Raw genomic sequence first — 18670 nt, 5'->3', positions numbered from 1 at the left:
TACCATCTTAATCATTTTTAACTGTATACTTCAGTGGTCTTAGGTACATTCACATTGTTTTGTAGCTATCACCATTATCCATCTCCAGAATTCTTTTCATCATTCAAACAGTTAACTCTGTACCTATGAAACAGTAACTCCCTGTTCCCTCCTCCCCACGGCCCCTGACAACCACCATTCTACTTTCTGTCCCTGTGAATTTGACCACTCTAGGTACCTCATACCTCATACAGGTGGAATTACACAATATTTGAATATCAAGTTTTTAATATGGGCTAACCAACCTCTGGGTATCCTCAGCCACATGCTGCAGACCTGGAGTAAACTTCACTGTATGGAAATTCTCTGACATCAACAGCTAGAAATCAGTTCTTTGAAAAAAAAATTCACCATTTCTCTTATGATAGCAAAATGGAAGGACTAACCTAGCATTAGACCAAAACTTCAGATTGGAGTAAACTGCAGGAGAAAATGAACAGAAAACTGTTTGGGTTGAGTTGCGAATCAAGGTTTTGTGTTGAAGGGAAAATTTATCCTAAAATTCTGGAGGTGAATTCTGGATTGTTCACACCTCTATTCAATGTTAGTGTGAAAAAAAAATGGACTCAGTGTTTTTTAACTGGGCTGTATTACCAGTGGAGCTATCCATGGAAACCCCTTTGCTTTAGTGCAAGGTTTTCAACCTGGGCGTTACTGACATTTGGGGCTGAATACTTGTCTGGGGTGTGTGTGTGTGTGTGTGTGTGTGTGTGTGTGTGTGTGTGTGTGTGTGTGTGTGTGTGTGTGTGTGTGTGTGTGTGTGTGTGTGTGTGTGTGTGTGTGTGTGTGTGTGTGTGTGTGTGTGTGTGTGTGTGTGTGTGTGTGTGTGTGTGTGTGTTGTGGGGAGCAGTCCTGTGACATTGGGGGCTGGATGCTTGTCTGGTGTGTGAGTGTGTGTTGGGGGAGCAGTCCTGTCTACGTAGTATGCTTATCAGCATTTTTGGCCGGTACCCACTAGATGTCAGTAGCACTCCCTCACCAAGTTGTGACAACCAAAAATGTCTCCAGATCACACCAAATGTCTTCCAGTGGGCAAAATCACCCCTAGTTGAGAACCACGGGTTTAGGAGGATTGAGAAGAAAAAGCACGTTTCTTGCTTTGTTGAAATAATCCAACTCTGATCTAAATCTCTACTCTGACCTTACCTTTGATAAAAATTAGTGTAAATTTGGCTTTAGACTAAACCAGCAAGACTGTTGTCAAGTAATCTCTTTTTGTACTCATGTCAAACAATAAAATAACAGATTTACACCCTTTTAAGGGGAAAAATACTGGGAGACTGGGGCTGCACAAAGGGCTTGCTGGTCAAGATGGTTGGTAAGGAGCAGCACCTCTGGGCACTTTCTACCCTGAGTTACAGACTGGCCTCTCCTATACCAATCACATTTCTGAAAGCACATTAATGCATTTCTCCCATTACCATATCCACAGCTACATGTTCACAGCAGACAGATTTTAGAGGTGTCAGATGCACAGCAGGTGCTCAAATATTTAATAAGTAAATAAAGGTAATCAGAACTACATTCAGAGACCAATCTGTAAAAAAATTGTAACCTAAAATCCAACTCACTTCTGAAGTTTTCAGAGTATGTAAAATTGAGGTGTTTGTGATGTTAATTCTAATCATGATATTCTTCAGTTTAATTCCTGAGTTCAGTTAGATTATACCTTAAGAGTGTCTAGTACTCAATCGGGGTCATTCCCCACTGGTATCCCATGTTCCAGCAAAATTAAGCTGGGTAACGATGACCAGTGGGCAAGACACAAATGACCTGTTCGGTAGTCTGGAAAGCAAATTCAGTATTTTAACTTTATTAAGAAAAGGAAAACTTTTGAACTAAAACCACTGAAAGAAAAGCTATATCCAAGCTTTCTTGATTATAAGAATGCAGATTTTTGTGGGATATTTTATGGGAATTTTAAGAGCGTGTGTGAGTTTTTATACTGACCAAAAGAAGCCATGGGTAAAAAGTTCCAGTGACATGCCCTAATGCTTATTTCATACAGCACTGCCCTGCTCTTTGGCTTCCCTCTGCTCTCCCTGCCCTATAAGCTTCTGCACTAAGTTTAAGCATCACCTCTTCTTCCAGAAAGCCTTCCATGACTACACTTTATGTGTAACCCCCCTACCTGGATTCCCCAGCTCCCATCAACACCTTGTGTTACTATTATAGTATTAACCACACTCTATCACGCTTATTTGCTCTACTTCGCCAGATATGTTACACGGATGAATGTAGGTTAAATTTGAAATACTGAAATTCTGACACGTATTAAGATTTCTTGTATCTTTCTGTTCTATTTTAGGTTATTTTTACAAGAATAATTTAAACCCAGCTATCTAAGTAACTAGAATATCTCTAAAGATATAGCTATTTGTTACAAGTACGATCCGTGAAGAGCAACAGCCCAGGATTATGCTGCATACAAACAAAGGAGTATTTCGCTGCTGTAAGATGTCATCCTATAGAAAAAAAAAATTTTTATATTCAAAATGTAGTTAAATACATGCAAAGAACAACAGAAGCATTCAAAATATTAGCTAATTCTAAACTTACTATTCTCTGGCTTACAAAACTTAATGTTCCCTCACAGTTTTCAGCATTAAATCAAATTCATTGTCTTATTACTTCACAAAATAGCAACACAGATCATCTCAAGTGGTGCTATTAGGGGTAATTTTTTTTCCTTCAGTTTTTCATTATTTTCTAAATATTTCACAATAGAGATGGATGACATTTTAAATGACAGTTTTTTAAAAGCTTAATTCTAGAACTTTCTTTCCATAGCTATAAAACTATACTGATTAACTGCAATAAATCAGAATACAGGAAGCAAAGATGTCAAAGATTATGTAAAAAAAACGCCTCATGTATTATGTGGTAACACAGTAATCTGCATTTCTATTTACTGTAAATATTATTCTAAATTAACAATAATAAGAAAAACTTGAATTTGCAAATAGATCTGGCCTGAAGATTTTAGTTTTTTTCTGTAAGACATAACTTGGTGAAATATCACGTTGACCTGAAGTTTGTAAGAATAAAATCCAAAAGAACATAGCAAATTTACTCCAAATTTGAAACCTCAGGTTCAACCATTTCTTACAATAATCTATTACAGATTTTGAAAACCCAAAAGAAACAAACATGTTTTACAACCTGGAATTATATGCCTTTAATTAGTTTTCAGCAGCACAAGTAAGTGAATAACACTGATAATTAGCTTAGGGAAGAAAAGCAGAAAGAAAAAATTTAACCAGTAGCTTTTTACCACCATTCTTTAATAGCTGACATGTTAATATTTCTGGAATGAACAAATTAAAGGTAATTGTATATAGCAATCTGAAGAGTCAACAATAACTTTCTTATAGTCTTATCAACTAAAATTATAGAATTTTAAACATTACTGAGCTTTAACTTCGTCACATTAAACCATACTCTTCTGTTACTCAATTCATTTCTTGAATGCCTGCCTTTAGGTGCCAGGTGCTTGCTCTAAGTTTTCAAGGAGAGTTATTCAGCATTAAGTCACTCTATTTAGTTCTTAACAGTAGTTAAAGCAGGACCTTAAAAGAAGAAGTCAAAATTAAATCAGTATTTAGATTCAAAATGATTATAAGACATATCAAAGGTCACAGAACATAAACCATTACTGAGAAGAGTTAAATGTTTAAAGTACCTTTTCTTTGTAAGGATGAACTATAATATATTCATGCATATAGAGTTATATACATTGGATTGTGGTTGCTACTCCTAACAAATCTTTTCTCCTCAGATGTACTTACAAATTCATGAGAATACCACTGACACAGGACTTCCCAAAAATTAGAAAAAAACCAAAACCCTAAATATGCGATAAATGACTTGTCACACAGTGAGACAGCAAAAAACCACTGATATACATTGTTAATTTTCTCAAGTAATGTTATGTACAGTTTTATTGCCAGTATATGCACAACAGTAAGCATAGAACTATAAATACATAACGTAATTAACAGTAGAAAACAAAATTGTTACAGGTAAGGGGGGGGGGAATATAGAGAAACTATTTTCCTGCTGCTAGAACAAAAACAAAGGAAGGTAAAAGCCTATGACAAATCATCCATTCAGTACTCTTGTCTTAAATTCTTTACATACATTTCTACATTTTTCTCAGTTAAACAAAGAAAGTACATGTAACTCTGTAACAATAGCAAATTGCTTCCCTAATAGCTATTTGCCTTTCCAGTCAAATTCACTTTATGTTAGGATTAAAAAAAAAAAAAAGTCAAGATGCACAATCATTAGTATCCTGGTTCCAAATTATCTAATTTGCCTTTCACCAAAACTGGTAAGTTTTGAAAGTTGGCTGCACATGAAAATAACAGGTGTAGCAAAAGGTGATTAAAAAAAATTTGTTAAAAAGTAACAGAAAATCACCCTTTAAGTAGTTTTCCAAAAGGCAGCAGCTCAGTGAAAAGTATTAGCCCTGAAGAGGTAGAGAATTTGAGCCCATTATTCAAAGATAACAGCCTTGGCACCATCTTCTCTCTCATCAGGATCAACGTTTTCAAGTAAGACAATTTCATGGTAAAAGGAAACCAGGTTCCACCATTTAAAGGAAAAGGTGTTGGTCGACTCCCATGTCTCAATAATTAGTTTGTTTATTAAATGAGAAACAGAAGACGGTCAAGGACACACATGCACTTGATTTTTTTTTTGTCTGTTTCCATTATCAAGTTTATTCATAAGTGAATTTGATATTAATAAATAAAAAAAGCATCATTCACAACAAAGATAAACAAACCAAAAAACCCTGCAATGAAACCTTCTATCTTAATAAGTATCAAGAAAAACACAGGCTGATGATTTGGTGCAGCTTTCTTAAGGGATCAGAGAGAGGACATCGTTTTAAATAAAGATGGCAAGATCAATAACCAACAAACGATATTAGTTTTATAGAACTGGCTGATTCTGGAACATTTCTTTGGAGTCTTAGTTTTAAACTACAGATCACCCCAAAGAAGTTGCAACTAATGACATGTTATCACCATAACACCAACAGAGTCCAGCTGTAGTTCAAATTATTCCTGCTTTGTTTCACATCATTTCAATATTTCTAGCATAGGACATGATACTGAACAAAACTCAAAGTAGCAATAAAATTATTATTCTGCTTTTGAATAAAGGCCAAAAAATGTTTTAGACTGTTAAACTTTTAAAGCTTTAAGCATTCCTGTTTAACCAGCATTTAAAAAAATTTATACAATCATAACACTGGCAAAGATTAATGGGAAGACACAGAAGCACAAACATGTGAAATGATGAATTAGATTAAAAATTCCTTTGTATTGATCAACTGATGTTAATACTGTTTCTTCTTGAATTTGGAATAACTATCATAAAAGTTACATGCATACTGAGGATAGCTCTGTTACGGAAAATACAAAACAAAACAAAAAACTAAGACTGGGAAACAGTGGTAAGTTCCAAAAGATGTATTTGAAAATTTCCTTTCGTTGATGAGGGTGGTCTGTCTGTCCTTTCTTTGAGAGACCTGGTTCACTTCCATCAGCTTCACTAACTCTGTCCAGAAACATCAGTAGTGGGATCAGCTCCTCCAGAACCTGTTTGTGCACGTTTGATGTAAAGATTCAGTAGCTTCATCTGCAGATTCAAGCCAAAACATATCATTTGAGCAAGATTCTCTAAATCATTTAAGATGCTCATTAAAGAAATTACACACATAGGTGAGCCTCAGAAGATATTTTAGACTGAGGGGTTATTATAATGCCCCAGTTATTGTCAATAATTAAGAATTACAAAAAACTTTTTAAGTCTCAGTTTGTTCATGACTCAGTATTCTAGCATGCTTTTTTAAAAGATGTTATAGTGATAACATACAAAACTTAAGAGTAAACTTAGAATAGGAAGTTACCATTAAGACCATTGTGACAAACATTTGAGTACTAGGTGCTATATAATACTCTGCCTGACATTATCTCTCTTTTTTAAAGTTTATTTATTTAATTTATTTTTTTGGTGGGAGGAGGTAATTAGGCTTATGTAGTATTTATTTATTCTATTAGAGACGATTGAACCCATGACCTCATGCATGCTAAGCATGCAGCTCTACCACTTGAGCTATACCTTCTCCCCCTTGACATTATCTCTCTTTATCTTCACAACACTTTATAGATGAGGAAATCTAGATACAGAATGTGCCATCCCTGCCTCAGGTCCCAGGAGTAGAAAGAAATGGGCTGGGAGAGGAAATCAGGCACACAGGTTCCAGCACTGAAGACCCCAGACAACTATGCCACTGCCCTCCTAACAAGAACGTTGTTGATTTCTGTGTGTCATTGTGCAGTCTTTACTGTATGAGATCATATTTTTATAGTTTCTAATCAAAGCACATCCAATCCTGCTCACTATCTTTTTCCATTTAATGTCATTCCTAAATATTTTTTCCATCTCCCTACTGTCTTCATGTGACATGATTACAGGCTGCCTCATATTCTAATAAAGTGCTGAATTTTAATTCTTTTACAGACAACTCTGGATTATCAGGCAGGACCTAACTTAAACTTATCACAAAAGTTAGGATATGTTTTTCTTAGAAAATCATTTTGTTTTTCAAAGTTTGCTTTTTTACATTAATTCCGTGACCAAAGGGTTTTTAACCTGGTGTCCATGGGATTCAGAGGCTCACTGAACCCTCTGAAACTATGTGTAAAATTTTCTGTATGTATTTCTTTTTCTAGGGATGGGATCATACCTAAATCTAAAAGTGGTCTGTAACACAGAAAGGGTTAAGAACCACTGCTTTAATCTGTCTGTAACTTGCAGAGATATTTAATGTAATATACACCTGAGCTCTTTTTCCTTTATATGTATTTTTTCTGCCCTTTTGCTACTTTAAAAATAAATCTGATTACAGTAATGACAATTGTTAGGATTTTTGGAAACTCTTTAAATGAAGTGTCTTGCTCATAAAGTATAATTCAACATAGTTTATCCTCACCCTTTAGAACAAATTTCAAGGTTTTTATAGTATCAAAGAAACCAGAAAGCAACTGATTTCATTTACTTTTTTAAGCCTTAAGGACGAACTGGAAAATTTATTTTAACATACCAAATCAAAGTTACATGTTTATCTGGATCATAATAAGAACAGAAAGAGGAGACCAAATATTTGATGGTCATAGTTCATAGGGAAAGATTTCCTAAGTGTTCAAGTGTTCCACATTTTGGGACATATACATCCATGAATATATAACTACTGTTTATTCTTTGTTTTTTTTTGGGGGGGGAGGGAGGTAGTTAGGTTTATGTATTTATGTATTTATTTTTAATGGAGGCACGGGGGATTGAACTCAGGACCTCCTGCATGCTAGGCACACACTCTACCACTGAGCTATACCCTCTCCCCTACTAACTATTTATTTTTAATTAAACAATCCTTGGGGTTAAGGATTTGGGTGTGGGAGTGGGAAGAGTCAGTTGCAGGCATTTCTCTCACAGCAGTCTACCAAGCACTCTACCAAACTGCTGACTTCACCTGAGTGATACAATGAAAGTACAAACAGCTAAACTGCAAACAGTAAGAGGAATGAGCTGGATGCTCAAAGCCTGACTAATTAAAAGCCAAACAACAAATTCACCCTTTAACACACACAACTAAATTTTGAAGAATGTCCTATGGCCACCATCTTTGGAGCAAAGCAGCACTACTTACTTTACTGCCAGTGAGCTGACTGAGATGTGGTTTTAGTTCATCACCAATTACCGCGTGAATAGCCACCAGGCAGAAGACACAAGCTTTCCGAACGCTGCTCTCTGAATTATCATAACCCTAGGGAGAAAAGTCCTTGTTAGCACACCTGCGGGATCTGAGAAGCATACCATCCTAAAGAGACAGAAGTGCAACTCAAAGAGGAGATCTCCAGTGTGCTGAGGAGAGACAGCTTTACTGACCAGATGGAATTATCTCACTGTTTCAGGCAGAGACATGACCTTCCCTCCTCCATTTCCCCTTCGGCTCCCCCAGTCCACTATCAGCCTTCCATATCAGGTTCTTTCTTATTTAGCCTGAATAGTTGCAATTCTCTGACTCTGAGGCTGTCCCTCTGCCAATCCACCCTGGACAAAACCTATGAATTAACTTTCCTAAAGCATTCAGTGTTAGGGAACTCAAAAGCTCCTCACTACTGAATAAAACCTAAACCCCTTGGCCTGACAGTCAGTGCACTCCTATAATCAGGATGAATTAAGCTGATTATATGTCTCATCCCTACCATTACTCTAAGTTATTTATTCAGCAAACATTTATTCAGTACCCACTGTATGTATAACACACATATTATGTATATTCTGTTCTAAACAACCAAAGCATAGATAAAGAAGAAAGAGATTGGATCTTATCTTCAAGGACCTCATAAGTTAGTAGTATTAGGCTTAGAACAGAGTCACAAAGATAATACTGTAGATGCACAAAGAAATGAATGATTAATTCTCTTCAAGTGGAGTCTCAATATATACGCTACGTAGTATTAGCCATTAAAATTGCATTACAGAATATTATTTACTGGATGGAAAAAGTTCATAACCTATGATTAAGTTAAGCAAAGCATTTAACAAAATATGATACCATTTTTGTTGAAGTGTTTATATTTTGGGGTTTGTGTGCATAGAAAGAAACCACATTATGTCTAGTCAATGACGGTAAATTAGTATTAGCATGTTGGAGAGAAATCTGGCAATACCTAAGAATTCTACTTCTAAATAGACAAATATAAGAAGACATTACAAGGAAGTTCATTGCAATATTTGTTACTAAAAAAACAAAAAAGGAAACAACCACATATTCATCAACAGATAAATGGGCAAACAAAATGTATAATGGAATATTAGAATAAATAAAAATGAATAATGGAATAAATGGAATATTATTCAGCCATAAAAGGAATGACATTCTAATACATTCTACAACATGGATAAACCCTTAAAGACATTATGCCAAGTGAAATAAGCCAGGCACAAAAGGACAAATACTGTATGGTTTCACTTACATAAGGAACCTAGAAAGTAGATCAGAGGTTACCAGGGTCTGGGGGTGGGGAAATGGGGAGTTATTAATTGATGGATACAGAGTTTCTCTTTGGGATGAAGAAAAAGTTCTGGAGATGGACAGTGGTGATGGTTGTACAACACTGTGAATGTACTTAGTACCACTGAATCGCAGTTAAAATGGCCAGATGGTAAGTTTTACGTTATCTGTATTCTACCTCCTACCCCACCGCCCCACTGCAGAGCTCGTTATGGAAAGTCTTTGCTCTGAACACCGGAGACAGCAGGAAGGCTTGGTCATGCCACTAGTGTTGTCTGGAAAGTGCCTGAAATAACTGGAGACCAAATGCATCATACTTAGCTTATTCCTCTAAGCTTTGCTGCTTACCTGTATCAGGCCTGGCATAATCTCTGGCAAAAGAAGGTTAAGGGTTTCCTTGGACACTCTCTCTATCACTTTTGTTTGCATTTTGATTGCAGCCAGATTAATTGGGTAATCTGCAGTTTGGATAATGGGACAAAGCACTTTGATGCACTGCTCTGGACTGATGGAAGTGGCCAACACTGATGCAGCTTCCTCAGCAGACCTCACCACCTGAAACAGAGAGGTCAACATTTAGCTAGGAAGTAACTCCATAAAATGTGATACCGTGTCCTGGAGGTGCAAACTTTATGAGATACATAATAGGACATGATGTCTGGGATTTGCTCTGAAAACACTACAGTAAACAAATATAAAAAGTGGGGGTCCAGATAAAACTGAATTGGTAAAACGTCAGTAACTGTTGAAGCTAGAAGATGGACACACAGGGCTTTATTACAACATTCTTCCTTCTGTGTTCTCTTAATGTTGGCTTGATTTAGTGATTTAATGATTTAAGCAATTTCTAGATCATGCTGTGATCTAGTTCCGCAGGGGAGTGGAGGCTCTGTTTCCCCAGACTGTAAACTGAGCGGAGTCCTCTGCATCAGCCGTGTGGAGACCCTGCTCATCACAGGGCATCCTCAGCTCCAGGAATGCTTGATCCCCCTTTGTGACAGTATTACAAAATAAAACAAAGATCATCTCATCACTATGTTATCAAGTTAACAGGCCATTTCCCCTGCTGTTTACGATGATTTTTTTTCCCCTCTGTATTGGGCTTGGAGCGGAGGGGTAGTAGGGCACGGGTTTTGCAGTGAAGAGAAGAAACAGTTGCCTATATTCTTATTGGAATCTGTAATTGCTAAAGATGGTCTTGAAAACATGTAAAAGTTAACGTGTTTGCTGCTACTTTGTTAGCGTCTCACTTAAGCTCTCAATCTGTGAGAGGTGCTTGGGAAGATACAGTAGGAAATACACTGGAAGTCAGGAAACCCAGGCCTAATTTCAGCTGTAATAACTTAAAAATGTCAATTTTATCTTTTGTAACAGTCAGTTAATACGCTACAGGCCTTTTCTGGGTCAGAGGGTGGATAACTAAACTACAAATATTACAATAATTTAGCCATCAGGTAACTTACCTCCTTATGAGGATCTTTGTGTGCTTCCAGTGTTTTCATGACCGTCAGTTCTGCATAGTTTTTAAATCTTGCTGGTTGATGCCTTAGGATTTCTCTTAATACCTTTAATGCCAGAGCCCTGATTGTAGGCTAAGAAGAAATATTTGAATGTTTTTAATATTTTGGGTTGTAGACAATCTTTTACATTTAACATTCTGTAACTTAAGGGTCTTAATATTGGTTAGGGGAATTGCAGACAACTGCAAGAAGTACGTGATATATTACATAATTAAGTTTTCACATCTCTAGTTGAAAACTTATACTTCTTAAAGAAATCAAGAACCAGCTACATTCTGACTATCAACAAGGACATTTTACTTCTGAACAACTAATTCAAATATGCAAAAAAAGTACTCTCCTATAAAAATTCCGTCAGCAATCTTTCATTTTTCCTGTTGTCAGTTGTTTAAAATCATCAAGGTACTTGGTTGAGTAGTACTTTATAGTAAAAATTTTGTGCAGAAAGCAGCAGCAGAAAAGACTCATTTCCCCAATTTCTAAGTGTGTGTAGTGCTTGATTAGCAGGCAATGAGAGGCAATCCAAGGCAAAAAAAACAGGCTATTGTTTACACAGTCAGCAATTTACCTCTTTATCCCCAAGGGTTTCAAGCAATAAAAGTAATATTGTTTTGAAGTGTTCATCCCAAACACTGAAAGATTCTTCCTGTGTCAGTTTCATCAGTTCATAGAGGGCAATTTTTCTTTCTTCTACGCGTTCATTATGGTTAGACAACTCCTTCAACAACTCTGCAACCAGGTCAGAATGGTCTAGGGAAAGATCTGTCAAAAGGACATGATGTTAGTTCTGTAACTTTGTAAGTTAATTTTCACAAGTACGGGGATGCCAACTTTATATAACATTATGAAACAGAGAGTTGGTTGTTAAAAACAAAAACAAAGAAAAATGACTAAGTAACATTCTTTTCAATTTGTTATTCCCAAAACATCAATACTAGTTCAAAACCATTTATAATAAAAATTCACAAGAGATAATTGTATAATGAACCTTCATACACCCATCATCCAGATTTAATGATTATTAAGATTTTACCATTCTTACATCATCTTTGTCCCCCGTGCCTCCAGCTTTTTTTCCTGAAGTATTTGTAGCAAATCCCAGTGTCTCCCTTTGTCCTTACACACTTTTACGTTGTCAAGCCAGGAGTCACCCCGTGTCTGGGCACTTTGTTTTTAGTGACACCAACAATGGTCACTGGATCCACCTGGTGACAACTTGATCCCGCCACTGGAAAATTCCCTGTCAATCTTTTCACTAATGATTTTACCCACTGATATTCTGAATCAATTATTAGGAGTTAAAAATGGGTTGAAATTCTTCTGCAGAGAGTGACTTTATCAACTAGAGCTGTTTTAATTACCCTGAAATACAGTTTGATAGAAAAGGCAGAATACACTTAAAATATTTCCCTTTAAATTTCAGAGTCAAGAGTTGGGCCCAGTGGCTATCAAGGAGTTTTCATTTCTTTTTGCTTTCTTTTTAAATGTATAATTATGAACTCATGAATTTTATGAATGTTAAAGGACATATTGTTTATTTTACAAGTCATCAGATAATGCTTTAAATCATTTTTAAAAGAAAGACAGTTAAATCCAAAAGTTCACATTAGAGCACTACAAAATAACAGAGTTGTCCTACATTTTTTTAAATGATAAATTCAGGCTTTGAGGGACTTGGGCAAGCATTTGCCTGGGCTTGTGCCATAAATTATTTTTCCTGACTCCTTCTCTGAAATGAAATAATCCCAGAATAGGATGCCTGAGCCTAGAAGGCACACCTGGGGTCACTCCTCCTCCCAAGTCTCCAGGAAAGACAGCTGACACCGTGGGGCTGTACTCTCTGTGCATCTACTTGGCATGGGCAGGCTGGCCTTTTGGGGAGGGTTGTTGCCTACAAAAGGAAAGGCTCAGGAGGAAAGAGTACTCTTCCCAAAAACAAACCTTGAGGTTGCAGTTTGCCAGATATTTCACTATTGGTCCATAAAAACAGAAGCTACTGTGCCTCATCCTGCCAGCTGGTCAGCCTCTGACCTAGAGATACCAATGGCCTAACACTGTATGTCTCAGGGAACCCACAACTACAAGTAGGGAAAGAAAAATTCTATTTCACTTAAGACGATTCAGAAACCTGAGGAAAGGGAATCAAGCTGAACTATTAGAACAGATGACTTCCACTGGAATAAAACTAACAGATGACGGAAGGGAAACTGAACCAAAGTGTAATGATGACATTCACTGACTATTAAAAAGGAAGTTTGTTAGAACAACTTTCATGGAACTGTAATAAGAGCACTGAGAACCTCTGGTTCCCAAACACTCTTTCACAGAGCACAAAATGTTGATTACTGAACTAAACTTCAGGTAATCTGGGAAAAATGATCACTAAGGGGAACCAAATTAGGGCTGGAAGACCAAGAAGAACATCTGCAAAATGCAGAGCAGAATCACGAAAGATAAGAAATTTGAGTTCAAAGATACAATCTTAACTTGGAGAATAAAAATTGTCTTATAACTTCATCTGTATACACCAACATGAGATCAATATTGCTGGTTTAACAAGAACTACTGCAGCTGAATAAATGCATCTCTATAAACCCCGTAAAAATCACTCCTGCAAAGTTATAGTATCACATTTTCACAGGTGTGAAATGACAGAGAATCACTGTCGTAAGAGTTGATGTTATTCCAGCTAAATAAAGGGAAGTCACAAGAAAATGTTCTTCAAAGGAACTCAGTTCTCTTCTCCACGAGTACAGGCTTTGTAATTACTCTAGAAGATAATCAGAAATGACTTGTCATATAATGGTCTGGAGAGATGACTGACAGGAAAGTCATTTCTGCCAAAGAAAGCACACACATGATTTGTTGAAAAATGGAACTGTTTATATCATACAAACGATTAAAACCTAAGGTGCTGAATTAGTTAAGACAAAGTATTCTCTTCCGCCTCTTCTAACACAGGGAGGCACTGCAGTCCTGCGCAAGGCACACAGGCTCTGGGGGCCCGCCAAGCCTCTGCCCCTCAGCCTGTGTGTGATGGGGGCGTGCTCTTACTGTGGAGGCTGGGCTTTCTCATCAGTAAAATGGGAAAACAGCACCCACCCCTAGGGTCACTGTGAGCACCTGGGCCTGAAATCTGAGTCTCCCTTGAATAACAGTGTCATGGTCACTAGAGGTAGTAAGTATCCTGGAACAATACAGTCCCTGGTAAACTTTACAAAGATCGTAATCAGAAGTGGCCATTAGTGTAGGCTTTTTTGACTTGTTAATTTTGATAAATTTGTCAAATATGTGTGTATCTGTCTATAGTATATACAGAAACGCCTGAGTAAGAGAGATGCAAGGTCTTCCCCATCTCAACTTTAAAATGGAATATAGACAGCAAATGAAAACAACTGCTATATGAAGCTAGGAACAGCTACTATTTTGGTTTAACCAAGGGCTTATCCATTTTCAAAGAGTGTTTACTCAACATAAAAGGGCTGCCTTATGTTTTGGAAGTCAATCAGATATTAAGCTGCAAAGAAAAAAATGTTCACAAGTTCAAAAATATTCTACCCAGTTTAGGTTTCAGCTATATAATTTCCAAAGACATCTTCATTTAACAAATGGAAAATACATGATTCTTAGTAAAGGAGAAGAGAACTAGATCATAAGGGGGGGGGGTGATTTTGCTAAGTTGCCATAATTTTGGCTTTGTGATATTTGTGATATATTAAGTCTCTTAACATGAGAAGTTGGTAAAAACACAACTTTTCCTCATAAAATGAAGTATTTTTCCATTCATCAAAATTACAAATGACCATGGGGATAGGTTCCTGGGTAGAATAAGGAGGGTTTCCACACACTGAGTGTGGGAAAGATGGGGTTTCAGAGCTCAGCCAGGGTAAGAAGGGTGTCCACGTGTGATGGCAACCAGGTGTGATCTGTCAGAGCCCATGAAGAAGGGCAGTGGGTGTCAGAGGCCAAGGAGGCTGAGCGTGTCCACATGGAATGGTAGAGCCCAGCAGGGTGACGACTGCACTCTGGGAGGGAGGAGGTGGTGGCAGAGATGGAGAACTGGTTGCATAAGGAGGATTGATCAAATAAGTAAATATATTAAAGATAACGGAAGCCAGGTTTCTCACTGTCAGAAAAGGGGAGTTATCAATAAGGGAGAAACTAAAATTAACCTCACGGCACTAGACTGGAATTGGAGTTACTGGTGCAAACACACAGCTTTGGACAGACACAGAAATAGATATAAATCAGCATACACACATACACATTTCCTAGCTCTGGCCACTCAGAGGTCTGTGGAGTAGTGACACCCTACCAGCAGTGAGTATCCCTTGTGCCTGGGCTTTAGTCTTTAAAGACCATTTTCTATTAAAAGAAACTAAGGATTGATCCTTGGAGAAATGGCTGATTCCAGGATTGAAGGAAGGACAGTACAAGATTTTGTTGTGTCAGAATGTAAGGATGCAGACATGTCAAAAGGACACAAAAGCCAGTTTGAATGGGTGGTGGTCAAATTAAGGACAATTTGAGCATATTATAAATAATGATAGTTAAAATTATACCCATTGAATACAATAGGAAACTATAAGACCATACAGTTATAAATATGTAAATAAATATTTTTAAAATGAATAAAATTTAAGTTTAACGAGGACTGGGATATTTAGTTTTAAACTACCTCTCCACAAAACACTTATTAATTACAAAAAGAGTAACTTCACAGTGGAGAAGCCTGGTTAGCATCACCAAAATCAAGGGATCAACGTTAACATCACCAACCATGGGGCAAAGTGCAATCATGTGTTAGCTTAGATGCACTCTCACTTCTGTGATACTGATGCCAAGAGTACAGTCTAAGTCCAATCATAAGAAAACATCAGACAAACCTACATTGAGGGAAATACTACAAAATAACTGGTCTTTAATCTCCAAAAATGCCATGGTCATGAGAGCCAAGAAAAGACTGAACAGGGAGGGAGGGAGACATGGTAATTAAATCCATGACATTCTGATCCGAATCCTCTGCTATAAGATATCATCAAGATAACAGACAGAACACTACAGACAGGTGGTTCTTAATGTACCAAAGAGAATCCCCTGATTTTGATGAATATGTTGTGGTTATGCAGGAGAATGTCTCAGTTTACAGAAAGTACATTCTAAAGTATTTGAGGTGATGGAGCATCAGTTCGGCAACTCACTCTCAGATATTTCAAGAAAAGAAAAGTTCTTTCTCCTATACTCCCAACTTTTAAGGTTCTGAGTATTTTGAAACAATACTTAAAAAAAACTATGTATACATACATACATATATATATGTGTATATATGTACTGTAGCTGAGGCAAGAGATGCCAGTTGTGTGACCTCTGTGCAAAAATAATTTAAAAACAATTAAAGCTGCTAAAGTTAGGTCTCGATTTCTCAGTCAACTGTGGGGCTGTCGCTACACAGATGGTTCCCAAGACACTTTCATGAGGGTCCAATTCATTCATGCGCTTCTGTTACGCTGCTATGGTGACCAGACCTCAGCAAGGGAGTCAACTATTTATGACAGGTTAAAACATACCAAAGCGCGCAACTGTGGCAATTTTATAGATTCTTATGTATTAAGACAACTATTATTTTAGATAGTTTGGTCACAATTTTGCCTTTGTGATATCTGAGATACATTAAGTCTTTTAACATGACATGTTGGTAAAAATATGATTCATCAACTGGTAATCAAAGAAATACAGAAGTGAAGATTTTTTCTACTCATCAAAATTACAAAGATTAAAAAATATTCCTGATATCTAATTTCTCAATCTTTCTAACAATTAAGGAAATGCTCATTAGGAATGACCTATTTTATATCCATCACAGTGACAAAAAATAAAACATCTAAACACTCTGTGCTGGTGAGGAAATCAGTACAACTTAAACTAACCAAGTGTTTTCAGTTGGTAATTGGGTATTAACTCTCAAAATTTAAACTTACATATACCTCAACTGAGCAATTCTACCTCTAGAAATCTCTTAGAATTACCTGTACATGTGCATAAGTTTATGCAGAAATATGTTCAATGACAGTAACTCTGAGGGAATAAAGGAAAACCAGAAACTACCAACATATGGAATCATGAGGGGGAGACTTTCAAGTTTATCTACATATAGTTATATATTAACTATACATTATTTAAATCTTTAACTAAAAAAAGAATTGATGGATTGTGTAATATGCTGAGGCAAAAACGTAATTCCTTATTACTAAAAATAACTAAAACATTCACAGTGCTTTGTACTTTATAATCAGTTTTCATACATCTTATCTGAACCTTACCACATACTGTGGTCAAAGGGCAAGTAATGTAACATCTCCAACCTAGTGACAAGTGAGATTCAGGAAGGTCAACCAACTTCCCAGGTAATGCAGCTTAATAAGTGTTTGAGCTCAGACCTAAGCCAACTCCAAATCCCAATGGTAGCTTCTCCCATATTTGGTCCTTGAATGTATCTTACTAAAGAATTTATGACTTCACACTTAAAAGGTTATTGTAAAGAACAGGTATTCTTTCAAAGGGTTTTGTCATTCTGGTATAAAAGTTAATAACTAAATGAACTATGTTTAGACATAGACTAAATTTATAAGCTACAACTGGTTTCATCTGTTTCTGGGAAGTCACTAAGGTTTTCTTGATTTAAAGGATGACTTTAGGATGATTAACCTGTCTCTCATTCTGGGGAAGAAAACTACCAAAACATCAGAAATGAGTTCCTAGAAGATGAGAGAGAACAATCCCATCCCAAAGATCCTTACTTAGGAAGTTACAATAAAAGAACACGTAACCCTATTTTGCTTTGCTGATTAGCAGACCTCTGTAACAGACGGTAGCAGACGACCCAGGACATACCATCGGGGAACTGGTCAGCATCATCATCGAACATGGCTTCCTTGAGAGCAGACTTATTGAAGGGACTGATGCTATCTGAGTAGTTATACGGATTATAGTCTCGAGAGCGTGGAGAGGAGTGAGCAGGCATCGAATGGAGCAATGAAGCTTTATTATCAAGGGCTGTTTGGCTTGGGTCAGTAGCATCACCTCCTGCTCTTGGGTCAGACATCCCAGGACCGCCACACATCTGTTAATGGGAAGGGGGAAGTATAGCAAATTAATTCACTTTCAAATATCTCTTCAAAATTCTAAAAGGATATTTTCCTACTGCTTGAAAGGCTATTTTAAAAAGGTAATAATAAAGAGCTGAAAAAAACCGAGTAATGGAAATCAACAAGATGAGTTAAAACTTACATTCAAAAAGCCAAAGCTCATGGAAAAGATGTAAAGAAACCATGAAGGCAAATAAGAACCATGAAAGAATGATGTCTCTAACAATTCCTATAGTTTCCCTGCCAATGGCTCGATCAAACAATATATATATATATACACTGTGATTAGTTACAGTTAAATGCCATTTATGCCAGTTAAATACAAAAGGACTTTTACTAGCAACATAGAACTAAAAGCTCCCAGATTTCATTATTAAGGTTGTAAATTATACAATGACAGTACGTCAATAAAGGAAATCAAATTTCAAAAGTCTTGCTTAAAAACAAAAACAAAAACAAAAAACACACACGTACAAAAAAATAAAAGCCTAAAGGGACTGCATAGCTTTTGGAAGGATGCCTGATGGAGTTTGGGCACATTAATACACTTATCAAAATATCAATTACCATCATCAGTGTCACCATTACCACCACTGACCAAGCAACTATGTGCCAAGCTGTTAGCGAGGTGCTTTACAAATATTCTTTAATTTTACTGTGCACCTATTCCATGCCAGGTAACATTTTTGGCATTGGGGATATATTAGTGAACAAATGAGGGAATGCTGTCTATCCTGACGAAGTTTAACATTCTAGTGCAGGGTCAGAGACATTAAAAAAACATAATGAATGGGTAAGTTATGTGGTACAGTAGAAGATGATTAGTGCCTGGGAGGCAGTACAGTATTAAAGGGATCATGAGTGCCAAGGTGGGA

The 18670-nt window shown here is 36.8% G+C and overlaps 1 protein-coding gene across 45 annotated transcripts in view; it reads right to left on the bottom strand.

The window, feature by feature from the left end:
* Positions 1-3192: 3192 nt before the first annotated feature.
* Positions 3193-18670, bottom strand: part of CLASP2 (cytoplasmic linker associated protein 2) — a 153414-nt gene continuing 137936 nt past the window's right edge. For all 45 annotated transcript variants that reach the window (XM_032459324.1, XM_032459297.1, XM_032459299.1 and 42 more), the window contains 6 exons: positions 17542-17770; positions 11219-11412; positions 10594-10722; positions 9479-9685; positions 7760-7876; positions 3193-5688 (listed from right to left, as the gene is read on the bottom strand). In XM_032459324.1, the coding sequence (XP_032315215.1) occupies positions 5602-5688; positions 7760-7876; positions 9479-9685; positions 10594-10722; positions 11219-11412; positions 17542-17770 (963 nt within the window). In that variant the 3' untranslated portion in view covers positions 3193-5601. The remainder of the gene's footprint in view (positions 5689-7759; positions 7877-9478; positions 9686-10593; positions 10723-11218; positions 11413-17541; positions 17771-18670) is intronic.

The sequence above is a fragment of the Camelus ferus genome, chromosome 17 (assembly GCF_009834535.1).
Source record: "Camelus ferus isolate YT-003-E chromosome 17, BCGSAC_Cfer_1.0, whole genome shotgun sequence".
In the NCBI taxonomy this organism is placed as follows: domain Eukaryota; kingdom Metazoa; phylum Chordata; class Mammalia; order Artiodactyla; family Camelidae; genus Camelus; species Camelus ferus.
Note: the sequence above shows the minus strand (reverse complement) of the source record. Positions and strands in the feature narration are given on the sequence as shown.